Source organism: Callorhinus ursinus, unplaced genomic scaffold, assembly GCF_003265705.2.
Source record: "Callorhinus ursinus isolate GAN/ISIS: 27379988/994484 unplaced genomic scaffold, GSC_fseal_2.0 scaffold66, whole genome shotgun sequence".
Taxonomy (NCBI): domain Eukaryota; kingdom Metazoa; phylum Chordata; class Mammalia; order Carnivora; family Otariidae; genus Callorhinus; species Callorhinus ursinus.
The window spans coordinates 4,787,475-4,814,281 of record NW_027397128.1 but is presented as its reverse complement, the minus strand read 5'-3'; the positions used below and the strand labels follow the sequence as shown (position 1 = coordinate 4,814,281).

At 55.3% G+C, this 26,807-nt stretch overlaps 1 protein-coding gene across 10 annotated transcripts in view; it reads right to left on the bottom strand.

The window, feature by feature from the left end:
- Positions 1-274: 274 nt before the first annotated feature.
- STARD8 (StAR related lipid transfer domain containing 8) overlaps positions 275-26,807 on the bottom strand; it is a 61,082-nt gene continuing 34,549 nt past the window's right edge. For 3 of the 10 annotated variants that reach the window (XM_073885792.1, XM_073885791.1, XM_025858706.2), the window contains exons 2-16: positions 13,545-13,616; positions 11,458-11,539; positions 10,417-10,480; positions 7,515-8,938; positions 6,728-6,901; positions 6,566-6,628; positions 5,572-5,731; positions 4,916-5,114; positions 4,297-4,507; positions 3,914-4,028; positions 3,433-3,657; positions 2,534-2,647; positions 2,213-2,430; positions 1,934-2,110; positions 275-1,780 (exon numbers count right to left, since the gene is read on the bottom strand). In XM_073885792.1, the coding sequence (XP_073741893.1) occupies positions 1,663-1,780; positions 1,934-2,110; positions 2,213-2,430; positions 2,534-2,647; positions 3,433-3,657; positions 3,914-4,028; positions 4,297-4,507; positions 4,916-5,114; positions 5,572-5,731; positions 6,566-6,628; positions 6,728-6,901; positions 7,515-8,938; positions 10,417-10,473 (3,255 nt within the window). In that variant the 5' untranslated portion in view covers positions 10,474-10,480; positions 11,458-11,539; positions 13,545-13,616 and the 3' untranslated portion in view covers positions 275-1,662. Of the gene's footprint in view, positions 1,781-1,933; positions 2,111-2,212; positions 2,431-2,533; positions 3,658-3,913; positions 4,029-4,296; positions 4,508-4,915; positions 5,115-5,571; positions 5,732-6,565; positions 6,629-6,727; positions 6,902-7,514; positions 8,939-10,416; positions 10,481-11,457; positions 11,540-13,544; positions 13,617-23,408; positions 23,508-26,807 lie in introns of those variants that run through there. The other 7 variants (XM_073885796.1, XM_073885794.1, XM_073885793.1 and 4 more) reach the window with 7 other exon arrangements.

Sequence of the window (26,807 nt, the reverse complement as noted above, 5' to 3'; positions counted from 1 at the left end):
TGTGCCACTCCAGCTGGGGACCCTGGCCAGATCAGGGGACGGGGGGTCTGCAGCTTCTGCCCAAGCCCTGGCTTCCTGTAGTCCCACCTTCCCCACCCCCAAATCACCTCCCAAAGAGAAGAGCTGAGGCCCTCCCCATTCCCACCATGGCCTCCCCCCAAATCCTACACCGGTAATGTTCACAATTTCTCACGCTAACACTAATAAGCCCACATTGTAACCTGCCCTCAGTCCCCAGCCCATCATCTCAGGGAAGACAGTCACACAACCAGAGTCCATCTCTAGTAATGCTTTATTGTTCTCCCGAGGGGTCACATGGTTCCTGCCTTCCACCTCCCTCATCCCTGCTCCCTTGGGCTTTCCAGACCCCTGCTCGCACCCACAGATTATAATATACTCACAATAGAATATGTGTGTGTATATAGATGTGCATATATATGTATCTATATATATATACAAATACATATATATATATTCTGACTGTACAGTATTTATAGGTACAAATAAAATAGGCTTAAAAATTACAACATTGGCTGGGACCCATCCCACTCCAGTTTACTGAGCTGAAAGAAAAATAAAGCACCAGTTGGCATCTGAACGTCATTTGGAATTCCACATAAGTCAAGATAGCTGCTGGGTGGGACGGATCAGGTTTGGATCAAGCCCCAGCTGGCTGAAGTGACACTCGGCCCTTCCATCTGGCTGGCCAGCTGCCGGAAGCAGGGGCCAGGTCTCTGCTTGATGACGGGGCTCTTATGTCAGCCTGGTACCATAGGCAGGAAGAGCAGGAGAAGGGACGCAGACACAGATATGTGTCTATTCACTACCATCTGCTCTTGCTTGGCCTGTGCAGTGGGAGTGAGCCCGTTTGCTCTCCAGACGTAAGAGTGTGTGACCAAGGGCCGCACAGAACACCAGGGAGTGGCAGATAAAGTAGGGGGCCCGAGCCAGGGAGGCTGGTTCACTGGTCTCCTGAGACCTGAGAAAGGAAGCCCCCTCCCCGCTCCACTACCATCTCCCAGGCTGCCCCAAACTGTCCTGTTGCCCGCTGGTAGTGCGCACTCTTTAAATCAGCCTCAGGTGAATCAGCATCGCATTTACACCAATAACACAGCTCATGGTGTGGTTGGGGCTGCCCTGTGCTCATCCTCTCTAGTTCGCTTTCTCTGGCAGAGCCGGTTCAGGACCAATATTAGGCCCCAAGGCAGGACCAGAGCCTCCCGCCAACCTCAAAGGGACCCGCGCACCAAAAAGGACGGCTTGGCCTCTCGGAGTGGCAGAGAGCTGGACGCACACACTGCTCTCTACCTCCTTCCCCCTGCAGGTGGGGGGTGCTGGCAAGGCTTCAGACTGATGGTGCCTCGGTGGGCCTGGAGGGCTGCAGCAGTCTTCTGCTCCTGAAAATGACTCCTCTCTCTTGGGGGGACAGAACACAGGCTGGTGGGTGCAGGTGGAGTAGAGATGGGACACTGAAATTCTCTCCTCCTCCCCTGTATGTGTGGAGGAGCTTCAGGAAGCCAAGGGGGCAGCAGGCTGCTGGATCGGCACGGGCCTGGCTCTGCCCCTGGAAGCAACACGTGGGGGCTGCTCTCCTTTCCTTACCCCCTTACTTCCTTGGTGCGGAGGGGCCTGGGTGGTGCCACCCTGGCGCCGAGCTGAGGCTCACAACTTTGTCTCGGGGCCAGCTGCCTGCAGGGTGGGGAAGGAGTCCCGGATCTTTGCCACCTCCATGGCACACAGGTGCCCAAAGACTTTGTTGTACCAGTCAGGAGAACGGCCCCTGGGGAGGTAGAAGCAGGCAGGCATGAGCCATGGGTTCTGCCCGGGAGCCCTGGGCAGGAGGAAGGAAGAAAGGCCTCGCCCCCAGCCCCCAGGGATCAATGGCACGGGGCAGAGGTGGGGAGAGTGCCGTGCGGCTGAAGGGGCCTGGTACCTGAGATCAGCGCGGCAGATGTGAGTGAGCCGGGAGCGGCCCAGGCCGCAAGGCTCCATGAGGTACTGGGAAGTGAGCATCATGGCCCGCACGCCTGACTCTGGCACGGGCTGCTCCGGATCCAGGGACTGGGAGACTAGCAGACAGCCGCCGCGGGGCAGGTCAGAGCGCCACATCCTGTGGGGAAGGGACACACACACGGTCAGGTTCCCGGCGTCCATTCCCAGTCCACCTCCCTGGTCCTGCACGCACGGCAGGCCGACAGCCAGAAGCCCTCACCGGAGCACCACAAAGTCGCGGCAGGGATGGGGCGCCATGCTGTCGGTGACATAGTGGTACAGCTCCACGCCCGGCATCAGGGCTTCCAACACCTGGGCCCGCAGCAGGTCCTCGTCCCAGAGGGCCCTCTCCCGCAGAACACGGTGTAGCACCACGGCTGGAGGGGCCGCCACCTCAGTGGACGCCTTCCACACACGCAGGGGGTGCCCGTCTGGAGCCTGCGAGCCACGGGAGTGGGGACGGGGGACAGCCGTCAGGGCTGGAGAATACCCACTGTGCCCCTCCCAACCCCCCCCACCCCCAGTTCCAGCCTGCCCTCACTTCAGCCCCTGACAAGGGAAGGCTGCAGGGGTCCTCTGCTAACCCTAGCCAGGTCCGGACAGGCCGTCCCTGTGTTCCCTGTCCTCTCTCCTTTCTGGATGTCTGCTTCTCCACCTAGTCAAAAGCACAGAGAGACGGCGACACGCAAGTCCTCTGGGGCCTACCAGGCTCTACCATGAAAGGGACACAGGGCTTGGAATTTCCGGAAGTGAACAGGAAGAGAAGACGGTGATCATCCTCAAGGAACCTGCCATCTAGCACAGGCGGAAGGACAAGGGCACAGCTGCCACTCGGTGAGTCTTCCGTATGTGCCAGGCGCCGTGCCAGCCTCTCATCCCGATCCCAGGAGGGAAGTTTCACCACGACCGGCGTATACACGGCAACGCTCGGGCTCGCGGTCTTACTTGGCACGGGAATCCAAGAAAGAGGATGGCTAGCGCCAAGAGAAGGACAGAGAAGGCACCTCCCATCTGGGACATGACAGGAGGCTCTGACCAAAGGAGAGGGCATATCAAGTTGAGGCTTCCTGTGGCTTGGGGCATGGAAAGCTCGGGGCAGGTCAGCCAGGGCCGGAGCACAGAAGTGCAAGTGTGAGGAGCTCAGCACGGCCGTGGTGCAGAAAGATACTGGAGGTGAGGCTCTGCACGCACAGAGTTGACGTGTCTGCAGCGGGGCTTTGGTACAGGAATTCCGGCCGGCGATGCCCAACAGAGAGCCCCTGGTCTCATCGGGTTCTCGGGTCCTGAAGGTCCTTGGCTCTGCTGGCTGACACCCTCCAAGATCAAGCCGAGGCACCGTGCGACTGACGGGGCAGCTCCTTCCCTTGGGACTTTGGACCTCCCTGCCTGCCCTATGAACTCTCCCAGCTCCATGGCAGCCACGGGCAGTGTGCTACTCACCTTCCTGCAAGCCAGCTCCGTGTGCTGGGGCCCTGGCATACTCATCCAGCCCTTGAAGCGCTCGGCAGCATCACGGAGCAGCTCCTGGACGCTCTCCTCCATGTAGAGGCTCAGGCTCCTGCCGGCAGCTTGGGCCTCCCGCAGCTCAGCCAGGCCCGGGCTGGGAGGGCAGAGCTCAGCCGCACTGTAGGAGCCACATAGTTGCAGCACCATGTCCTGGGGGACCTGGGAGAGCACACATGCACTAGGGCCGTGGGGAGCAACAGAAGGTCAGGGGCCATCAGTCCCAGAACCCACGGGATCTCTGCGGTCCATGTTCAGGGGCAGAGAGGCCCGGCTACGGCAGTGAGGTAGATGAGAAAGCTTGTAGGGCAAGAGTTGGAAGCTGAGGGGGTATGTGTCAAGTTGGGCCCTGTCCCTGACTGGGGGTGCAGAGCTCTGGCCTGGTGGTTCCCCTGGATCTGGGCCTAGAGTTACTCACTTGGAAAAGTTTCTTGCAGTCACTGATCATGTGCGATAGGCCCTGGGTGGCAGCCATGTTCTCACTCAGGTCCCTAGGGCCCGGCCGGCCAGCCAGGCTGCGTTTGCTCCTGATCCTGGAGGGGACGGGAGGAGAGGATGGCGCACGGGCACAAGACAAGATGGATGACCGGCTGGCTTCTAGCTCCCCCGAAACACAAAACAACCTGCTGCCCTTTAGAAGGCCCTGCTTCAAAAACATCCAACCGGTCCCAGGCCCCCGAAGAGTCAGGCTGACCCCTTGTGGTGATGCCTGGGAACTGCAGGGCCAGCCCTCAAGGGTCCGCAGCCCAAGGGGGCCCAGACCCTCCCCGCCCGGCCCTGCCACATCCTGCCCTGTTTCACCTGGGTGAGGGGCTATCCTTCTTGGAGACGTTGAGATGGAAGATGGACGGCGCCAGGCACACTGCTAGGTTGCCGGCTGTCATCTGGTTTTCTTCAGCAGAGGCGATGTCACTTAGGAAATAGAGCAGGGTCTGTAGGACCTCGCGGTTCTCGTCGGGGAGCAGCAAGGTGGCGGCCTGCGCTGCAGCCAACCACTGATCCTTGGGGAGGACTGTGAGGAAGGAATGGCAGAACGGCTTTCTTATTCCCCTAGAAGCTTCCGGCAACAAGTCTCCTGCTTCTAGGAATGCAGAGGGCACAGTGGTCCCAAAGGAAGTCAGTGAGAGGACAGGGTAAAGATGGGCTCTGGGAGGTCTCTGCGTACCAGATCAAGCCCCACTCTAATGTACAATGTAACCTTAGGGAAGCCCCTGCCTTTCCTTGGGGCCTCAGTCCAGGTCTCCATATAAGGGGTTTGGGGAACAGAGTGTGGTCTCCCTCCAAGGGCCTTTCCAACTCTGGAGAGCAGATCTTCCAACGAGCTCATTCATGCCCACACCGGGTTCATCTCTCACAAGCCCCAGGATTCAGGGAGATCGAGAACGGGGCAGGTTGCTGGGGACAGGTGCAGGTGACTCACGCTGGTAGATCTGCAGAAAAGTGGTGGTGAGCTTGCTGGTGAAGATAGGCTCTGGTAGGTCCCGGAAATACTGCTTCAGCAAGTCGGCCACATCGTAGGCCGATTGGCCGTCGTAGCAAACATTGTCTGGTGAGGTCTCATTCATTTGGCGCAGGTTCTGGATCCTGGACTTCACCCCCGACTTGCGGAAGATGCCCACCTGGCCCATGCAGGGAAGGGAGGGAGGGAGACATGCAGGGCAGGGGTGGGGTGGGGAGGAAGGTTATGAGGCCAGCCCTGGACCCGGTGTCAGGAGTGTGGGCCACCCCAGAGACTTCCCAGCCTGCCAGGCTTCCTGACGGGCAGGGTAGGAGAAAAATGGCAAGACCAAAGAGAAGGGTTTTTATAGCCTCAGGGTCAAGGAGAAAGATGGCTGTAGCAGGAACGAGTAGGAAAAGAGGGACCGAGGCCTAAGGCAGGCTCCTACAGACGGGGCCTACCGTGCCCGGGCCAAAAAGAAGCTGGCAGACAGCCGGGCAGAGGGGAGCTTCAGCTTAGGAAGGCCCAGAAGGGTCTCTAGTGGGCCAGAACGGCCCTAGCGGCCCCCCTCCCCCACTCCTCAGCCTTGGCTTTCCTCCCCAGTGCCATCTCTCTGCAGGTCCCCCGGCAGGGCTCACCTGGTCCAGGCACTGGCTGCGCAGGTAGCGCATGGCTTGCTGAATGCTCTGTGGCAGTGGCTGGCCGGTGCGCTGCACATGGATGAGGGGGGGCACCCCGAACACGTGCTGGCCCCGGTAGTCCGGGGTCTTATGCCTTTTCATGAACTTGGGCACTGACCTGTTTGGGGGAGTGACAAGAGGTCCGTGAGGGATGTTGGGGTCGGCCCAGACACAGCTTGGAGACTCCGCAGTCTCAGGGGGCTCGGGCAGGGATGCGGGGGTGAGAGGCACACCACATCCCCAGAGTCAACATTCCCTGAGCACCTGCTCGGGGCCCGGCCCTCGGGAGTCACAGAGGAATCCGGGGAGCTCTCAGTCTGCTTAAGGGGATAATTGCATCAACAGGCGGGGACAGTATACGTGGTCAGGAGCGGAGCAAGCAAGAACTTCGGCTAAGTCCCACGAGGAAGGAGAACTATACCTAGCGGATCAGAGAAGCCTTCAGGGAGGATATGGAAATCCAGCAGGCTCTTGAGGGATAGGTAGGAGTTGTCCCAGAGGAGAAATGGGGAAAAGGCATGCCAGGCGGAGAGAAGAGCACGGACAAAGGCAAAGGGGCAGGAAGAAGAGGACGGCACGCTCAGGGAAGGACAACGCCCCCACTGGCCTACATGGCGGCATGGCTTGAGGGCGGCAGGCTAAGGACCCCAGCAGCTGGGGCAGGGCCAGAACACGAAAGGGTCAGGATGGGAAGGAAGCTGGACCTTCCTTGGCACTGGGGGCGGGAGGGGGGGCACGGAAGGGTGTTTATCGGGAGAGCAGCAACCAAAGCTGCCTTTCAGGACAATCTCACTGGCGGCAGCCTGGAGGCTGGGATGGAGGTACGGCTGGAGGACGTGGGGTCCCCCGCCCCCACTCCTCCTCACACAGACACACGCACGTCCCATGAGCACCCCCCACAGACCATATGCAAGCCATGCCACGGCCCCTCCAGCTTTCTGGCACAACCTACCACTGCTGGCTTCTGGCTTCCTCCCGCCTGCACCCACCTTCTGGGGCTGACCCTGCCAGGGTCCTGGAGCGGGGACAGGGAGGGAGCCAGGGCGTGGGTGAGCAGCTCCCCGCCTCCCCCCCCACCGCCGCCGCCTCCCCACCACGGCCCGGGAGCACTCACCAGACCCATCCCGGCTTGTGCGGCACGGTGTACTTCTCCATGAAGGCGGTGAGCCGCAGCAGCGAGCCCTTGTGCAGGAGGTGGATCTGGCCGGCAAACTGCCGATTGATCTCCAGGGACTCTGAGTTCAGGCTGGGCCGGTGGGAGTTCTGGAAGCTGTGCCAGCGGAGCTTCCTGGTGAAAGATGGGGGGGGGGGGGCAGAGAAGGCCAGGGGGGAAGGTTTGGATGAATCTTAAGGTAGGCTGAGTTCTTCGGGTCCCTTTATTCTCCCCAAAGAGAGCAGATGCGGGGGGACGGGACTGTTGTCAGTGCTGCTACTGGGCCCCAGGGTGGAAAAACCGAATCTTAGTTTCCAGGACTGCCCAGTGGGCAAGATGCTGTCAGGGAGGGTGGCACAGAGCTGAGGCCCATCTAGAGCCACCAAGCAGTACCATCATCCCCTTACGCTTCCAAGACTGCAGCAGAGGGGCTGCTCTGAGAACCCAGGATGGCAAAGCTGGGGACCAGAAACCATCTCCTCTAATACCTTCGATTTGCACATGGGGAAACCAAGGGCCAGAGAGGAGCTAGAATTTGCTCAAGGCCATATAGCAGAGGCAGGCCCTGAACTTAACCGGGAGGGAACGGAGACCCTGCCCCTGGGCCTCGGGACTCAGAAATTGCCTTGAGGGAGCGTTGTGCAGCGGAGAGAGGGGCAGGAAGAGAGAGAAGAGGAAGGGTGCGGAGGGGGAGAGACAGAGAGACACAACAGAGTCCCCTGTCCCCAGCCCTGCTCAAACCTCCCACCTGCAGGGTCTGGTAAGTGAGGCGCCAACGCCTGAATCTCGTCGTTCCCGCGGTGCTAATGCCTGAGGTCCAGCCGGCGAGCCTGCGGCCTCGGGCTCGTTCAGCGACTTTCCACTACTGTCCAGTTCGCCGGAGGAGGCCACGGTGTCAGCAACGGAGTGCCTATCTTCCACCGTCAGGCTGGGGGCAGAGGTGGGCTCCCCACCTGAATTTGCCTCCTGCCCATTATGCTGGGCTGGACCCGGGGCCTGAGCCTCGGCCTCGGCCTGTGCCCGTGCCAGGGGCTCGGCCTGCGCCCGACCCTGAACCTGAGCTGGGACCACTGGCGGAACATCAGCCTGGCCCGGGGCCGAGGACCCTCTGCGGGCCGGGGCCTCCATCTGGGCCAGAGCCTCAGCCTGCCCCTCGACCTCAACTGTGGCCATCTCTGCTGCTGAAGTGACCTCCTCCTCCTCTTCTTCCTCCTCTTCTTCCTCGTCCTTATCTCCAGTCCGCAGGTCCGGGTAGACGGCCCGGGACCAGAGCTCTACCCGTTGCTGCAGCCCCCACACGTGCTGGAGGATATCGTCCAGGTGGGTGTAGCTGCCCCCGCCCTCGTCCTCTTCGGCTGCAGCCCTGGCCAGTAGTGGCTCCGCTGGGTACAGCTCGGGCATGTTGTCATAGATGCTGGCATGGCTGCCCGTGGAGCCGCAGGAACCCCGGCGCCCTTCATAGCCCCGGGGCCTACCTGGCTGCCAATCTGCCAGGCGCTGTCCGTCCTCAGGCAGCAGGCTCTCGATGGACAGGGAGCGAGGGAATGTGCCTGGCTTGTGGTCCCCGGGCACGTGCACAAGGCAGTCCCCCCGGTGTGCCCGCTGCGGATGCCGAAACATGGCCACAGGCCAGGCCTCCCAGGCCCTCTGAGTCGTAGTGCCGCAATCACCGGCTGAGGTGGCTGCCCTGTTCTTGGCCCTGTAGAATCCAGCTGAGAGGAAGCCACGGCGCCTGCAGAAAGAGGCGGCTTTGGTGGCCTTCTCTAAGGTGGCTGGGCCACGCGCGGGCTCCGCTTGCCGAGCGCCACCCTTTTCCTTCCGCCTCAGAGAATCGAGGTGCTTAAGGAAGCTACGAGAACGGTGCTTCTTGGCTTTGTCCCGGGGACCCTCTTGGCCCTGGGGGGCGCTGAGGAGGAGCTGGTTGCTCGGGCTGGGGACACGGCAGGGTGAGGGCAGGTCCGTTGGCTCCGGCGATAGGCTCACGGTGATGGCTGGTAGGGAAGTGGCACTGAGCTCTGTGAGGACGCTCTCACAGCTGGAGGTCCCCGGCAGGCCAGGGCTCGGGGGAGCCAGCAGGTCAGAGCAGCCCCCACGAGACCAGCAGTTACTTTCTCGCTGGAAAGCCCAGTGGTTGCTGATGCTACATTGCTCTTCTTCTTCTGAGTCTTCATTCTGGGGAAGGAGCCACGGGGTCAAGGTCAGAGAAGTCTAGTCCCCAAGCCCTTGTTCGTACCCCCACACTCTGCCTCCAAACTCTTGGGGGACTTTGAGGTAAAGGGTCCCGCTTTCGGATGGAGGACATGTCCTCGATGGGGAGCTGGCTCTGGGAGCAGCAGAATAAGCCAGGGCTCAGGGACGGAGCCCAGATGGATGGTAACGGTCATCTCATTAATCTAATCCCTCCTCGTGTTACAGACAGGGAAACCCAGACCCACAGATGAGAAGCCACTTGCCTAAGGTCATACAATGGCATGCACTAAGTCAGTGAGAGAGCCGGGGTTAGAATCCAGGTGTCCTGGGGCGCCTGGGTGGCTCAGTCGTTAAGCGTCTACCTTCGGCTCAGGTCCTGATCCCAGGGTCCTGGGATCGAGCCCCACATCGGGCTCCTTAGTGGGAAAGCCTGCTTCTCCCTCTGCCTGCCGCTCCCCCTGCTTGTGCTCTCTCTCTCTCTCTCTCTCTGACAGATAACTAAAATCTTAAAAAAAAAAAAAAAAAAAAAAAGAATCCAGGTGTCTTGTCCTCCTGTCCTCAGCAGCCTCCCAAGTCTCTAGGCTACAGTCTTAGATTAGAACCACAGAGTGCCAGAACTGGAAGGAGATTTTAGATTTTCTAATTTTCTACTTTGCGATATGGGGAAATCAAGGCCCAGAGAGGGGAAGAGGCTTGCTCAAGGCTACTGAGCAAGCAGTGGCAGAGGCAGGACCAGGCTCCAGGGGTTTCCTGCTTCCCAGGCCGGGGCTCTGGCAGCTCAGCTGGCCCTGCTGGCTCCAGACCTCTGGTGGAGAAAGCCCCAGAAGAAACCCACAAAGCCCGACCCTATGGAAGGATGAGGTCATCAGGCTAGCATTCCAGGGCTCCAAACGGACTAAGAATCCTCTCCGTTTCTGCAATTCCAGGTTGGCAGAGTCAGAAAGGCCTCTTGAGGCTATTAATGCCCCCCTCCAGTTTGGTGTAGAGATGGGGAACATGAGACTCAGGGGTATAAGACCTCATGGGGACATAGTTGGGGATCCTGACTTCTCAGATCATATAGGTCATGATTTTTCCACCACATTATTCTGTCTCTGCTCTCTAGTCAAGGAATTCTTGCCATCACAAAGCAGGTAGAGGAGGCAGAGAGATTTCCCTGAGGAAGGGCCATCACTGGACCAAGTTATGAGTAAACTCAGTGAGGAGAGGTGTGCCAAAGGGGGTGGGTGAGGCCATGGGCCAGGGTACTTGTTCTCAGACTCCAACCTCTAGGCCACACTTGCCAAAACCCAGCAGGCTCATAGAGCTCCTTACACTTCACTCCCAGGCTGGAGCAAGGCACCTCTCTGTAACATCTCAGACTCCCAGGGCACTGGAGCTGGTTTTGCAAGTGCCCTGTGTATGTCCTGGGTTCCCCGTGGTGCCACAAGGCCCCAGGCTCCACCCTTGCCATGACTCACCTGCTTGCTTTGAAAGTGAACTTCCAGTTTCATCGAGGCACAGTTGTTCAAGGTCATCAGCCTCCTGTAAGGAAAGAAAGCAAGCGCTCACCCAAGGGTCCCAACCAAAGGCTGCGGGGCATGACCCACCAAGACAGTCCCAAGATGCCATCCACTACTTTACATGCCCGAGCCATCAAAACATCTCCCAAGACCCAGTGTTCGTGAAGGTTTCAGTGCCAGACGCAATGCTCGGGAGATTATGGCTTCTGTCCTCTGGGAGCTTATATATGCGGAATAAACCACTACAGAGATGGGGCAAGTTCAAGAACAGGGTAGACTGAGGCACAGCAGGCACAAAGAGGGGGGGGACAAGGAACTTCCATGAAGGGGGATTAGGCAGTCAGAGAAGGCTTCCCGGAGGACAGGGGTGGGATTCTGAAGGAGAAAAAAAAACCAGGGACTTCTATGCCAGGCTTCCACAAGAGGCTGTGACAAGGGAGGGAAACGGTCAGTAAACGGACCAGCGCTGGTGTGACAGGGGAGACGGAGGCTGATGCGGTCGGTCAGAGCCAGATTGCAAAGGTGCCTCGTGGTAAAAAAGCGTTGCTTTCCTCTGCAGGCAGCTGCACACCCCAAGCAGAGGGGTGCCTGCTTGGAAGCGGAATCTGGTGGCCGTAAAGAGGCTGGATCAGGGCGAGGAGGGGAATGGCAGGCAGGCCAGTTAGTAGGCTACTGAAGCAGATCCAGAAAAGCCGTGGTTTGGCCTGAAAGAAGGCCCAAACCCGTGTAAGTAGAGAGGGGCCAAAGCACAGGAATGCCTGGGGAATCGAACTGAAGGGAGAAGACGAATCACAGCCAGATCTTGGCTCTCTAGCTAGAGGGCCTGAGCGCTGCGGCGTCACAGACACAGAAGACAGAGTGAGATGTACGACTGCGGCAGAGGAGTGTTGTCACAGGCTGGGCTCCTCCTCTGTTGGAGGGGACACGGACTGTTTCTTTCCCCGGGGAAGCCCCAAGCCAGGCCCTGACCTCCCAGGCCTGGCCCTTAGTGCCCCCTACCTGCACAGGGCCCCCAAAGAGTCCTCGTCCAGAAAACCGTGGTCCTTCTTCACAGAGCCAATATCCAAGGGAAACAGACCTTCTGTATGGCGGAGAAAAGCCAAGATGAGTCGAGGGTGGTAGGTCAGCAAGTCAGTGCCAGTAGCCCTTGAGGTGGGAAGGGGAGGCCAGGGAAGAGAGGAGGCAGGAAGGCAAAAAGCCGAGCAGAAGGAGCAAACCTGGGGTAAGGGAGGGGCCCAGGGAGCTCGGGTTGACCATCAGAGGCAAGTTCAGGGTTGAGGGAAAGGAGGCTTGAGCTGGATGAGAGGACCCCACAATAAGACAGGTCCCCGGGAGATGGCAGGTCCGAGGTCTTGGGTGGCTGCCAAGAGCGAAGCTCACCCTCCCACCCCAGTCCCCTTTGCATCCTGGGCTACTCAGACAGGGAGCCTCCTCCCCGGCCCAAGGTGAACTGGGGGGAGCAGGGAGACAGTGAGAGAGGACAGTAGGCAGCCGAACAATGCCTCATTTCCTCCTACTGGTCCAAGCAGGGGAGCCCGCTCCCTGGGGTGTAGGGAGGGGAGGGGAGAGAGGCAGGAGTGCGGTCAGAGGACAGGGCACCCAGGAAATCCCACACCTCTCTGCCTGACTGCGAAAAGAAACCCATTTTCTCATTTAACTAACATTACTTGAGCACCTACTTGATGTCAGGCACCGGGGATACAACAGCGAACGAGATAAAAATGATCCCTGCCTTCACGGAGAGACCGTATGGGGAACAAGATCATACAGTTCTAGGGGCGCCTGGGTGGCTCAGTCGTTAAGCGTCTGCCTTCGGCTCAGGTCATGATCCCGGGGCCCTGGGATTGAGCCCCACATCGGGCTCCCTGCTCAGTGGGGAGTCTGCTTCTCCCTCTCCCACGCCCCCTGCTTGTGTTCCCTCTCTCGCTGTGTCTCCCTCTGTCAAATAGGTGAAATCTTTAAAAAAAAGAAAGAAAGATAATACAGTTCTAAATGCCATGAAAGACATTAGCCAGGGTGATAGGGTAAAGCGAGGCTGGTGGGGTGGGGGCCACTCGGAGAGAGGTGACTTCCGAGACAAGTCCTGAAGAGGGGGCTGGCCGGGCCAAGAGCCTGGGAAGAGGATTCCAGGCAGGACTAACATTAAGGCTCTGAAGAAGGAAAGGTGTGAGCCTGGAATGAGGATGATTCCTGGATGATTCCTGGCAGTGGGGCCCTTGGGAGGTGGAATTTAGACCTGTTCCAACAGAGATGCCTATCAGACAGATGAGGAGGTACTGAATTGTTGGTTGAATGGATGAATCTGGAGCTCGGGACTGAGGTCTGACAGAGATATTTGGGAATCACCAGAAGATGCACGGCACTTGGAGAAGGATCTCCTGGGAAAGAAATGTGGAGAGGGAAGAGGGGCCAAGATTGAGCTCTGGGACACCCCAACATTTCGATCTGTTAAGAGAAAGCAGAGTCTGGTATAAGAAGACTGACAGCGGCATCTAGAGAGAGGCAGCCAGGAGAGGCGAGTGTTCCAGAAGCTGAAGTGAGTGGCCAACGCCCCTCATCTCTCAACGGCTGTTGAGAGATTAAGACTGGGAAGGGACCGCTGCATTTGATCACGTGGGAGTCCCTGGTGACCTGGACAAGGACTGTTTGGTTGGCAAAGTGGGAGTGAAGGCAGGGTACGGTGGGGAGTGTGGGAAGAAGAGGGAAAGTGGAAACAGCAAATATAAACAACTCTAAAGAACAAAACAGAAAAATGAAGGGAAACAGAGAAATTGAGGCCATGCGGGAGCTGAGATGAGGTCAGGGAGGCCAGGATGCATCTCTGCAAATGGCATCCTCAGCAGTGGTACAGTGCAGGGGCCCTGGTCGAGACAAGGCACTTTAACACACTGGTGACACCAGAGCTTAGAAGAGCCCAATCAGAGTGACCCACTAGAGATGACGCTGTCGTGACAGGAGCAGGACCAAAGAGCGTAGCTTCTTGTGTGGTTGGAGAAAGGTTCCGATTGGCCTCCTTCTACAGATGAAAAACAGAGGGATACGGCAAGCTTTGGGGTAGGGAAGGGGGAGCAACTGAGTAGCCTTACCTTCAAAAAGCTGAGCATACTGAGGGAATCCTGTTGCTCGGAGCCACTTGCATGCTCTCTTGGCTTCCACTTCTAAAATGGAACAGAGGGACAGAAATAGGCAGAGAAATGGGGTTAGCTGGGTGCTGGTACTGAGCCACCCCGGGTGTACGCTGCCTCACCTTCCACGGACAAGCACCTCCAGTTCTCGGGATCGGGAAATGGCAAGGAAGGCATGGAGGGGCCTGGCATATTCGCTGGGGGTCAGAGCCAGCTAGGATTTACCTTCGGTTCCCCATACCCTACCCTCTCTATGTCCTGGTGCGCCTTTCTTGAGCCTCACTCCCTGCCTGTCCCAATACCCCTGTCACTCTCCCACCCCTGCCCAAGAACAGAACCCACCAGCAGCAACTCCCAGGAAAGCGTGGAGTCAGCCACAAAATGTTCAACGATTTTCATTCTCTTTCCCACCCTTATTATACCTAACATTCCCCAGCACTTTGAGAACCAAATCTCACTTAACACACACAATATGCTGTGAAGAAGGTCTTACTCTCTCTGTTTTATGGATCTCCAGACAGGCTCAGGAAGGAAGGGGCTCATCCACAGTTTCACAGCTGACCAAGGTAGCAGTACTGGGGCCAGAGATCAAACTCAGTCTGACTCCCACTCAGGGCTCCTACCCTTCTGACGCGGCAGCTTCCCCAATGCTCACCCTCCGTGACCACACATCGATTTCCAGGCCTCCCTCCCCAGGGAGCCTCCCAGGACTGCTCCAGCTCTCCCCGGTGGCTAGGCCTATGTGGTATAATCCAGTGCTGATTGTCATGATGACACAGTGCGGGCCTGTGAGAATCCTGGAGGACACTGGTTGGGTTAGCCTCCCACCTCTGCTCTGGGAAGGCCCAGCACCCCTCCCAGCCTCAGTGGAGACATGCACCTGGAACTAAAGGAGGCCAGGGTGGGCTGAATGCCATTAGCAAAGCCCTGGGACTGCCCAGGCAGCAATGTGTTTCCTACCCAAGTGCTGCCAGGGAGCAGGGGGCTGGGACTATGGGACCAGGCACGGTGGGGTTGGGGGATGGAGGAGGCTGCTGGCTCGGCAGAGCTGCTCTGGCCACAGAGCACGCGCCCAACATCTCCTTGATTTCCTTAACACCCATGACCAGGGGACTCCAAGGCGACTGGTGAGGTTTCTCTGAGACAGGAAGAGCTCTTTCTCTCCAGTGCTCTCCCACAGGGAAATCCAGGATGAGGTCCTGGCAGCCGGGACTGAGAAGTTAAAAGACAAAATGGTACTTGAGAGGTTGCTGGGTGGGGACACGAGGGAGGGAAGAGGGCAGAAAGGTGGAAGTCGGTCAGAAAAAACAACAGGCTTCTCAAGGGTCACACACTGATGAGGATTTGAGGAGGGAGAAGAGAAGGCTCTGGAGCCCCCAAGGGCTTTGGGGGCAAACAGGAGTGGGGCGGGGATGAACATCTGTGTGTTTCCCAGAGTGAGGGCCACCCCAGCATCTGCCTCTGCACACAGCTGTAGCCAAGTCTGCTCATGTCCATGATCCGTGAAGATTGGCGTGGGACGGCACGCCCGTACGCACACACGGACAGGCCCCTCAGCCTGTGTGCGCACCCAAATCTGTATGTGCACATGTTTTTTGTTACTGCAACTTCCTAACCTATGATAAAGATCTAGGGGTCATCAGGACTTCTGAGAGGTCCTGGAAAGCGTTTGTTCCCACAGAGCTCAGTCAACAGTACCGCAGATCCTCTGGCAGGGGGCAATGCAGGCCTGGGAGAGGATGCAGGTCTCTAGGCAACAGGCCACCTGGGAGAATTGTGCTAAGAGCTGCTGGAAGGGACTTCACATCAGCCCAGGAAGCATTAAAGGACATGGTTTTGCTGTTAGGACAGCTGAACCAGCTGCCATAACCACCTCCCTGTCTCCTGATCCTACCACAGCCCCAGGAGAAGGCCCTTCTCCATCCACAGAGCCCCTCCCAGCAGCCAGCTCTGCTATCCCATCATTAGGACAAAGAGAAGGTACTGAAGGAGGGACCTGGTAGGAGTTTCCAGAAAGGCAGGCACAGAAGGAAACAGTGATCCCTAAAGGGCCATGAGTCTGGTATGGCCACCCCGGGCAGGGCAGGCAATCCCCAGGGATAGGCCTGCATGCCAAGAACACACCCTCAAAGTCCACTGCAGCCCTCAGTGCTTCGTGACTAGAGGCAGAACAAAGAGCGAAGGGAAGGAAAGAGGCACCTGCCTGCCCGTTACTCCTGAGCTCCCTCCTAAGCCTGAAGCAGGTGGGAGAGTGCAGTAATAAAGTCCTACATCTTAAATATCTGCACCATCTACCCGAGCCACGGAGGCAGAGCTCTTAGGAGAGTGGCGAGCCCCCTGCCCCTCTCATGCTAGGCAGCGGCCCTAGCCAGGGTTGTCAGGAAGGAAACAAGCTCACGTGGGTAGGCACCAAGTTCTTTCACTGCTACCTAGAGCCCTCTAGCCCCTTGCTATTCCAAATGTGATCCCTGGACCTGCAGCATCAGCATCACCAGGGACCTTGTTAGAAATGCAGAATTCCCAGGGGCGCCTGGGTGGCTCGGTCATTGAGCGTCTGCCTTCGGCTCAAGTCATGATCCCGGGGTCCTGGGATCGAGCCCCGAATCGAGCCCCGAATCGGGCTCCCTGCTCAGCGGGAAGCCAGCTTCTCCCTCTCCCACTCCCCCTGCTTGTGTTCCTTCTCTTGCTGTGTCTCTCTCTGTCAAATCAATCAGTCAATCTTAAAAAAAAAAAAAAAAAGAAATGCAGAATCCCAGACCTACTGAATCAGAATTTACATTTATTTAACTAGATCCTGAGTTGATTTGCATGCACATTAAAGTTTGAGAAGCACTGGCCTATATCACCTAGTACAAGGATTCTCACCCTTGGATGCACATTAAAAACAGCTAGGAAGCTTAAAAAATACCAACTTCCTGGGGCCCCAGCCTCAGAGGCTGATTTAATTGGTCTGTGGTGAGGCTCTACAAATCAGCACTTTAAAAAAGCTACAGTATGGGGCATACTGAGGCCCAAGGGACTTTTCCAACTCCCACAGAGTTACGTGTCACAGCTGAGACTATGACCCTGATCTTTTATTTTTCTTTCGGTTTTTGTTTTAATTCCAGTTACTTAACATACAGTGTTATTTTAGTTTCAGGTATACAATATAGTGATTCAACACTTCCACGCATCACCCAGTGCTCATTACGACAGATGCCCTCCTTAATCCCCATCACTGATTATACCCATCCCCCCAGCCACCTCCCCTCTGGTAACCATCAGTGTGTTCTCTATGGTCAAGCGTCCGTTTCTTGCTCACTTGCTCTCTCTTCCCCCTTGCTCATTTGTTTTGTTTCCTAAATTGTCTTTCTCTGACATTTTGCTGAACATAAACTCTCTAGCTCCATCCACGTGGGTGCAAACAGCAAGATTTCATTCTTATTTATGGCTGAGTAATATTCCACACACACACACACACACACACACACACACACACACACATATATCATATCTTCTTTATCCATTCATCAATTGATAGACACTTGGGCTGCTTCCATATCTTCCCTATTGTAAATAATGCTGCTAAAGACATAGGGGTATATGTATCCCTTTGAACTAGTGTTTTTGTATCCTTTGGGTAAATACCCAGTAGTGCAATTGCTGGGTCATAAGGTAGCTCTGTTTTTAACTGTTTGAGGAACCTCCATACTGTTTACCAGAGCGGCTGCACCAGCTTGCATTCCTACCAACAGTGCAAAAGGGTTCCCCTTTCTCCACGTCCTCACCAACACCTGTTGTTTCTTGTGTTGTTGATTTTAGCCATCCTAACAGGTGTGAAGTGATATCGCACTGTAGTTTCAGTCTGCATTTCCCTGACGGTAAGTGATGCTGAGCATCTTTTCATGCAGCTGCTGGCCATCTGGATGTCTTCTTTGGAGAAATGTCTATTCATGTGTGACCCTGATCTTTTCATTTCCTGTCCAGCTCTCTCTTTTCCAGTAAGTTATGCCACTTGCCCTCAGATGCCAGGTAAACAAAGGGCTTAGACTCCAAGGAACCAACTTCAGGTCCCCCCAGTTTTTTCCGCCCTTCTAATACAGTAGAGTTACAAGCCTGAGTTGAAATCCTGGTGCTGCCAGTCAGGAGCTCTCTGACTTTGGGCAAGTTATTTAAACTCTGTAAGACTCAGTTTCCCCCTCTGTAAAATGGAGGTAATAGAGTCTACTTGGAATAACTACTGAGAGCATTAAGTAAAATACTGGAGAGGGAAAAAACAAACAAAACCCTGGCACACTCCCCACTAACTGAAGGGTCCCAGGAAAAAAGAACAGAAGAAAGAGGCCCAGCTGGCATTTCCTTTCGGGTCTGGAAAGTGGCTGCATCCACATTACTGTCAAAATTGCAGCCAAAAGGCTCTGGGAAGTGTGGTTAGTTAGGAGGCAGACGTTTCAAAGAGGCCACAACAGCTTCAAAAAACAAAGGAGCCAAGGAGTTTGAAGCAGGGCTACGGACTGAATCCCCAGCAAGTACTCCCTGGCAGGAATCTGGAGAATGTAATGGGCTATTACCCAACAGGATGTCAGGGACACTGGCTCCCAACAATACACCACCTCATGGAGGCCCGGGAGGCCCTGAGGCTCCCTCCCAGATGGAGCAGTCAGAGACATATGTCTTGGTGATTAAGGACTGAGCCAAAGTGCTTTGCGTTCATCCCTCCCACCCGTCCCAGCCTGCCCAGGCTGGGCCCAGAAATGACCAGTCACCCCCAGGAGAGTCCACTCACCTGAGGTTGGGGCCCCGGTATCCCAGACTAAGGATGGCCTTATGTGCCCGGCGGGGAGAGTGACACCGGGCAGGCTGAGGCGAGTGATGAAGGAATGTCTGTAACCCCTAGTCCTGCTTCTATGTCCAGATGTGCAGATTCCAGCAGTTTCAACCTCTATATTCTACAGGCCGTGCTCTGGCCAAGGCTAAGATGATATGCTGGGACAGGTCAGGAATGGCACTCAGCTGGCACAAGCTGGATTCCACAGAGATTTAAGCCCAGACTCTCTCCCTGGGGAGGGTCCCAGCTGATCTGAGCCATAAGAATTGGGGAAAAGGGCATACTCAAAAGCTCCAGGGTCAAATCAGGTCTCAAGGCCATGCCCACAGGTTTCCTGGAGGGAATGTCAAAGAAAAATGGCTGAGCAGCAGCAGATGATTTCAGACAGCAATATGCACCTACACTTATGTAGGCCACATAGCGGGATCCTCTTAGCACAGAGCTTTTTTTCGATTCAGAGGAGGATGGAATGAGGAGAAAAGTGGGGCTTCTGTTCCTGAGAAACACTATATGAACAAGGGTAGTTTATGTACTCAGGACAGGGGCAGCAACATCTCCCACGGAGGAAATGCAATAATGCTCAAAGATGACAGAACTGAGTTGAAGAAAGCTTTTTCCAATCCAGCTAGCTCCCCTACTCGCTGCCTAAGTCATTTTAGCCAACCTGCTTCATCCCCTAAGCTTTGGATTTTGATCTATGTAGTGAAGACCAACAGCTTTCCTGCCTACCTCCATGGTTACTATGTGGAATGGGTCAGGTTTTGCCTGGTTTTGAAAGTGGCTGTATGAAAGTGATCATTAGAGAGCACTACTTTTGTTAAGACTACTTGAACTTGGTGTCTCTCTCTCTCTCCTGAAACTAGTTTTACACTGTATGCTAAGTGAAATTTAAATAAAAAATTTTTAAAAAGACTGACCTTGGTATGCACACATTCACAGTCTTTAAGGCTCAGTTCAGAGTGTGTCCTACTTGTAAAACAGTGAGCATGAGCTAGGAGGAAAAGAAAAGGTAACCGGCAACTAAGTTGAGGGAGGTCAGGCCTCACCCAGCCAATATCACCAACCCCACCCTCTTCATGCCACACTCAGGGGACTTGAGTCCTTCTCCCTTGTGGTCACTCAGTGGGTTATGAGAGAGCTGCCCAGACCCCACTTCTGCCTACTCTTTCCCAACCCAAAACCCAGCTCAGGCAGAGGTACCAGGTAAGACCCGGAGCCCAAGACAAGTAATGGGTGGATGTCACAGAGGCCCAGAACAACGGGGTCCTTGTTACTGCCAAAAGAGCAACGTCTCCACTCAGACTGCACATTATAATCTGAAAGCTTTTAAAAATTCCAGGGCCTGGCAGGGGGGCGGCGGGGGGCAGCTGGGTGGCTCAGTCGGTTAAGCGTCTGCCTTCGGCTCAAGTCATGGTCTCAGGGTCCTGGGATCGAGTCCTCGTGGTGGCGGCATCATCATCATCATCATCAGGCTCCCTGCTCAGCAGGGAGTCTGCTTCTCCCTCTGCCCCTCCCCCCAACTCGTGCTTGCAAGCGCACGTTCTCTCTCTCTCTCTCTCTCTCTCTCTCTTTCTCTCTCTCTCTCTCTCTCTCTCTCAAATAATTTGAATTTCCTGGAGGGAATGTCAAAGAAAAATGGCTGCGCAGCAGATGATTTCAGACAGCAATATGCACCTACACTTACGTAGGCCACATACCAGGATTTTTCAAATCTTTTTTAAAAATTCTGGTGCCTGGGCCCCAGTCATGACCATTTAAATTAGAATCTCTGGGAAAGTTTTCATTTGTTTTTGAGAGCTTTCCACATGATTCTCAAGTACAGGCAAGGTAGAGAACCACTGCCCTGAACAAACATGGCCAGCTAAAAAGCCACAGCGTAGGTGTCTGGAAAGATTCTAGCCAGAGGCCATACTCAGGCCCATTCTGGTCACTGGTCCGTGTTCTCTCTAGGCCCAAGTGAAGGAGCAAGAGAGCAATGAGCAGTAATATGAATGCATATGGTGGGACAGGGGAGGGCGAGTCTGTGGGTGTTTGCGAAGGTAATTTATTCAAACAGTTAGCTGGCCTACTCCATAAGGAAGCTTTCAGCAAATGTGCTGATTTCCTTTGCCTTACTTTGCTTTCTATTTGGAAAGACATCTCCTTCACGGCCCTCGCTCTAGGACGAATGTCTCCCAAACAAGGTCTGGGATCAGCATGGTCTCTCCCACCTTTAGTGAGCCCAGGAGGAAAAACCAGCATTCTGAGGGAGTAGAGAAAGACCTGGAATGCCACTGTCTATGTGACAACCCAAGTTTCCAAGGTGGGCTTTGCAAGGCCGAGCTGGTATTCCAGGTAGGCAGAAGGGCCCCCCACCACTCCAGGCCCTGCTGCTATAGCTGGGAAATGCTAGGTCCTGGCAAACAGATCCTCAGCTCATTTCTCTTGGTGGATGCAAGGCCCTTTTCCTTTGCCCACCTTCACTCCCAGAGAGGGATCCTTTAAGGAAGACATGTGGGCTTTCTGTCAGGGGGCTTGTATCTCACTTGGCCCCAAGGGGTTATTAGCGGCTCCTTTCACCCTCCCATAAGGATACATCTAAGGAGCCTAGGCCACAAGAAGTGTGCCCACCCGGCCTTGAGCCTTGGGTCCCTCAGAGGCGGGGCTTCATTCAAATTTACACAAAAGCTGCAACAGGGGACTGTCTGGCTATGACCCCCCACTCCAGAGGGACAGAGCGAGAGAAGCCCTCACAAGGGCTCATACTAACAGCTGTCATGACTTTTACGACTGCCAAGATTTCCCTTCCTGACCTTGGGCGGGACATTCAGGGGGGTCCGCAATACCCTGTCCTCCGGGAGACTGCGTACACTTGTCTCCCTGCTACTGCTGTTCTTAGCTGTAATCACAACTCTTAGTAGATTCTTACAGGGGAGGGGGCAAAAGGGGGAAAGAGGCAAGACCAAAATAGCTCTCATCCCACATTCCAAACCCCACAGGAGGGGTGCCGCAGTAAGGGCTGTTGGATTTCAGGCAGCCAGCTTGGCAGTGCTAGCCACTGGCTGGCCTCTAGCTTGTTAGGTCGCAAGGCAGGACTTGGGGCCCCTGCTGCACCTGTTGGGATGCCAGTCTTGATCTCAGCCAGAGCTACAGCTGGACGCCAAGCTCCCGGGCCCGTGTGAGCAACGCTTTTGGAGTCTCCCTGTCAGAACTGCAGCACCACCAAGGCACACAGCCCAGGCAGGGACAGTACCATGCGACTGGGTGGCAACATAGTGAAGCCACTGAATCTTCCTGCTGGCTAGTGGCAGGTTGATATGTGTGGTCCCCGTTCTAATACCCCTCTCTCCTTAACGCTCCATGTCCGCACCAAAGCCAAAGGGAGTCAGGGAGTCTCAGGGAGTCTCAGCCAGGGATAATGTTATGCCCCAGGAGACCTCTGGCAATGTCTAGAAACATTTTTGGTCATGGCAATTGGAGAGGGATGCTACTAGCACCTATTGAGTAGAGGCCAGGGATGCTGCTCAGCACGCTACAGTATCCAGGACAATGCCCACAACAAAAGAAAGGCTGACTCCAGACCTGAAGTGTGACACTGAGGTCGGCCTCCACCTTCCCTGGGGGCCTCAGGCACCCCCTCCTTGAAGATGTGCTAAGGGATGAGGCAAAGACTGGATGCCCGATTCCGTGCAGGTCCCTTGTCTGTGGACACTGTCAATCCCTTGCAGGCAGGGTCAGGTCAGCCAGGAACAAGTGGCAGTTCGAGTTTGGAGTTTTTATACAAGAACCACCCCCCAACCGTGCCCCTCTCCCCCACGAGGTGTAGCCTGAGATCTGGTATGCAGCTTCAAGTGAGGGAGGCTCAGAAGGGCCCTGTGGCTAAACCAGGCCTCTGGCCTCCCGGGGCTGCTTGAAAATTGGGGTCCAGAGTCCAGTCTGTGGTCTCCTAGGCTGGTACTTGATACTGCAGGGTTGAAGCAGGCACCTGACATTCTTGCCCAGCCGGTGAAGGTCAAAACTGCCACCTACTCTGCTGCAGTCACTCCATTAGCTTTCTTGCCCTCAGGGGATCCTGCCCCCAACCCAGTCCCAAGTGCTCTGACAAGGTCATGGTTACAAGGAAGGACTGGTGTTTTAATAAGTCATGCACTACTCCATCACCTCCAGTCGCCAGCCTGGAGGCAAGAGATACCAGCCTAACTGGTCTGGGGCAGATGTTAGACCAGTGGTAACTGCTCTCCACTACGGTACAGGTATTGGACTGAAGGTCAGGAGAACTACATTCTAGCCTTAACTGTACTAGGAACTTGTTGGGTGACCGGGGGCAAGCCACCAACTCTGTCTGGGCCTCAGTTTTTCCGTCTCCTAGTGGCCGCTCACCAAAATCTAGACCCAGAGCAGAGGCATGTGTGATTCACACTGGCTGGTTCAGTAGAGGGAGCACATTCTCTTTTGGGAGACTCCAGTGAGGGTGGTCAGTGGGGACCAAGACCAAACCCATCTTCCCTTCCCAGTCTGGCTCTCCTGCTTTCCTGCCTCCCAAGGCACCCGAACACCCAGGCTTAAACCACTAGTCATCCTGTTCTGTCCTCTCTCGACTCATGTATTTAAGTCACCAGGTTCTATCGACTTTTCCATCAAGCGGTCACGGTTTCCCAAGCCCAACCGTGCTCTAGGCTGGCATGCCTGGATTACTTCAGCCCTCCAACTTCCCGGCCTCTAGTCTCTCCTTTCAATAGGCTGTCCCGCCAGCTTCTTCTTACAAGAGCCCAGCTCTGACCTGGCCACTCTCCTACTCTGCAGCCTAGCAGGCTCCCCACCGCCCACAGCACAGAGCAGACACCAGCCTGCTTTCCACCTGGCACTTGAGGCCTCCTACACCCTAGACCCAGCCTGACTTGAAGCTGCAAACTCCCATTATTCATCAAGACAGAGGTCATACCCCACCCCCATGAAATCTTCCTTTCCTGACCTCTCACTAACCCCCTACAACCCAACCGCTCATTCAAGTGAAGTGACCCCCTACACATTCCCATTACCTTCTCAGCGGCACATGAGACTGTCTACCCCATTCAACCGGCGTCCCACAGCATTGGATCCTATTGGTCTCAGTATCCCTACTGCAGTGCGGTAAGGGCTACAGAATGTTCTGGCAACACCCAGACGGGAAGTCCTGCTTTCCAGCTAAACAGTGTGCAGGCTTCTGACTCCACCCATTCCTCTGGCATCACTACAGCAAAGACACGGAACTGAGGAGACACGCTTGCCACTCAGCCAACTAGATAGCCAGCAGAACACCTTGCCCCAGGGCAGAAACCACGGGGCCAGGAACCAAGGCCCAGAGGTGTAAAAAGGGAAAATAACCTCTGCCTGAGGGTGAAGGCATTCTGGCCTCAAGGAACCCTCAGCGCTTTCTTCCCAAGCTCCTGCGAGGGCACATGAGAAGGGACATGCGCCATCTCCTGCTTCCTCTCTTAGCCTGCAAAGTCTTGGCACTCACCCATTTTGACCCTGTGCCACCACTTTTACATCCCACCCCCTCCCTTGCCTACTTCCTTTTCCTTTTGCAGAGGCCAAATATAAACTCCTGGGCAGGAAATGCCTTGAAGGAGCCTGGTCCCACCCTGAGATCCCAGAAAAAAAATTGTCTCTTACTGAAAGAAAATGGGCCCGAGAGAAGTAGCCTCTTCACAGGGTCTGTTCCCCCTCTGTAAGCCAGTGGACACAAGCCTCGCCTGAGCCCCGCAGCCAAAGGGAGGGCTGTGATTCTGGGCAGAAAGGGGAGGGCAGGGGCCTTCCTTGGCTTTATGGGCAGGGGGTGGCAACGTGCATGCTTAGGCCATGGGGGGTGAAGGGAAGGAGAATCCAAAATGGTGACCTAACAGCTGTGTAATATCTAGAAACAGAGGTTTTCGGGTACAGTGGGAAGACTAACGGGCTAACAATCTGAGAATGTGGCTTTTAGTCTTGGCTCTGCTACTTCTCAGCTGTGGTTGTGTTCCTTATTGATAATAACACTTATGATACTGAATGTATTTATTAATAATAATTAAGATTAAACACTAATATTTACAGAGTACTTACTACGTGCCAGGCCCTGAGCTAAGAACTTTACCCAGATCACATTGGGCAAGACTTAACTTCTCTGTGCTCTGGTGTCCTTATCCATAAAATAGCGATATGATTATATCACTGACAACAGGAGGTTTTTGCAGGTATAAAATGAGATAATAACAACCACCACCAAAGGGTTCTGAGTCATTATTGTGTCCCAGGCATAGGTACTTTTTATATGGTTTATATCACTGAATCTTGACAACAACCCTGTGGGGGTAAGTGCTATGAAATTCCTATTTGACAGATGAGAAAACTAAGGCCCAGAGAGATCGAGTAACTTGCCCCAAATCAGCAGCTAGGAAGTGGTGGGTCAAGGTGCAAATCCAGGCAGTCTAGATCCAGAGTCCCCCAAGTCCACCAAGTTAGAATACTCTTCATTAAACAGGAGAAGTCACCCTGGCCATAGACACAAGAAACATACACCAGGAGTTTTGCAGCATGAACCCTTAGTGTGAAGTAACCTCCCATCGGTGGAGAAAACACTTGACCATCCCACATCTCATGTGGTCCCTATGACAGCCCTGTCCAAAGCAGACCTACTGCACAAATGGGGAAACTGAGGCTACAGAAGGTCAAGTGGTTTCCACTGGACTACGGTGGGGGCCTAGAGCCTGCCTAAATGCCCACAGCCATCCTGTCAATCTGTTCCCATGTTGTCTCCCTAGGCTCTCCCCTCCAAATCCACTCCTACTTGGTGCCAGGCCCCATGCTAGGCACCAAGGTCTGAAATTGAACAAAAGCCAAACTCTCCTGGAATACCTGACGAGGCCCATACTTCCCAGGGAGGCAGAAGCTAAGATGGGCTGTCCTCTGAAGCACTCTCTGGCCTCTGTTTGGTGGCAAGATCACAGAGAATGAGCTCGAAAGCAATGGAGCTCACAGCTGGTACAGCCTATGGGAAGGAAGTCCGTAGCCCCCCGAGGGCCCTGAGGTGGGAACATTGTGGGGAGGGCTAGAGCTTCTGGACCAAAGCTTACCCCTCCACATGCCCAATACCAGCACGGGTCACACCAGCTGGAGGGGTCACGCAAGTTAATCCAGCCACCCTCCCGCCTGCCCCTAACCACCCACACCTTCTAAATAACAAAATCTAGTTGTCAGGAAAGATCATTATAACGTCTCTTCTTCCCTGATACCACCCAGCACCCTGTTCTCCACCCCTAGTGCTAGAAGGTGCTAATCAGGCAGGCCCGCCGCTGTCAGAGCGACCTCCCCAGCTTCCTCCTGCACACCCTCCCCCAACAGTGCAGCTCTGCTTTAGAGCCTCGGTACCCAGCCCTTTGATTTTTCTCTCCTCTCCATCTGTCCACCTTGGTGGGGAGAGGGCAGGCCAGGACCTAGGGACTGTGTGCCCAGGAGTGACTGATCACTGGTGGGTAAGATAAGCAGTCAGGGGCAGAAGGGAGACCCAAGCCCGAGCTCTGGCCTCCTGGCCGGGCACCCGAGAAAGGGAGAAGAGGCATGGCACCGTTGCTAAGGGTGTGGGCGGTGGATGCAGCCTGCCTGGGGCCTGATCCCAGTTCCATCATTCCCTAGCCATGTGACCTTACGTATGTTCTTCCTTTAGCCTCTCCCTGCCTGTTTCTTCATCTGTAAAATGCGGATGAGGATAGTAGTTCTTACCTTACAGAGGTACCATGGGAGCTAAATAAGTTCAAATGTGTCAAGAATTTAGAAGAGTTTACTATGATTATTGTCATTATCATGGTCAAAAATATCACTCGAGGAGGCCAGAAGGATCCCTCCCTACAGGTGGGCGTGGCCAAGGAATGCTTTTTGGGAGGAAGTAGAATCTGAAGGACAGAGAAGTCCAGACCTAAGGCCTAGCGGGCAGCACGTTTGAGCACCGCACAGTCCCGGGTCAGTGAAAAACAGCAAAGAGGCAAGGTGGCAGAAAGTACCCCTAAACAACAATAATAGTGAGAATTCTGTTCATATGATCGGATTTACTACTCACCAACCCCATGAGGTAGGTACATATAGCTGACAGAATGGAGGCTCACAGAGGTTAAGTAATTTGCCCAAAGTCACCCAGTGCTGTTTATCCCAGAGCCCCTGCTCCCCACCATGACACTTTCCTGCCCCAAGCTCCGTGCACACAACTCAGCACGCCTTTGGCTTCATCTCTATTCTGGCCCCTTTCCCACACGCCCCTCTTTGCTTTTCCCATTTAGAAAGGCCTGCTCAGGTGGGGGGCTGCTCAGGCCAGATGCCTGGGGCCAAGCACTTCCCAAGCTGCCTGCTTGTAGCCCCAGCCTGACTTGACCTTGGCCTGGAGCAGAAAAGCTGGCTGCAAGTGCGTGTCTCACACCTCAGACAGG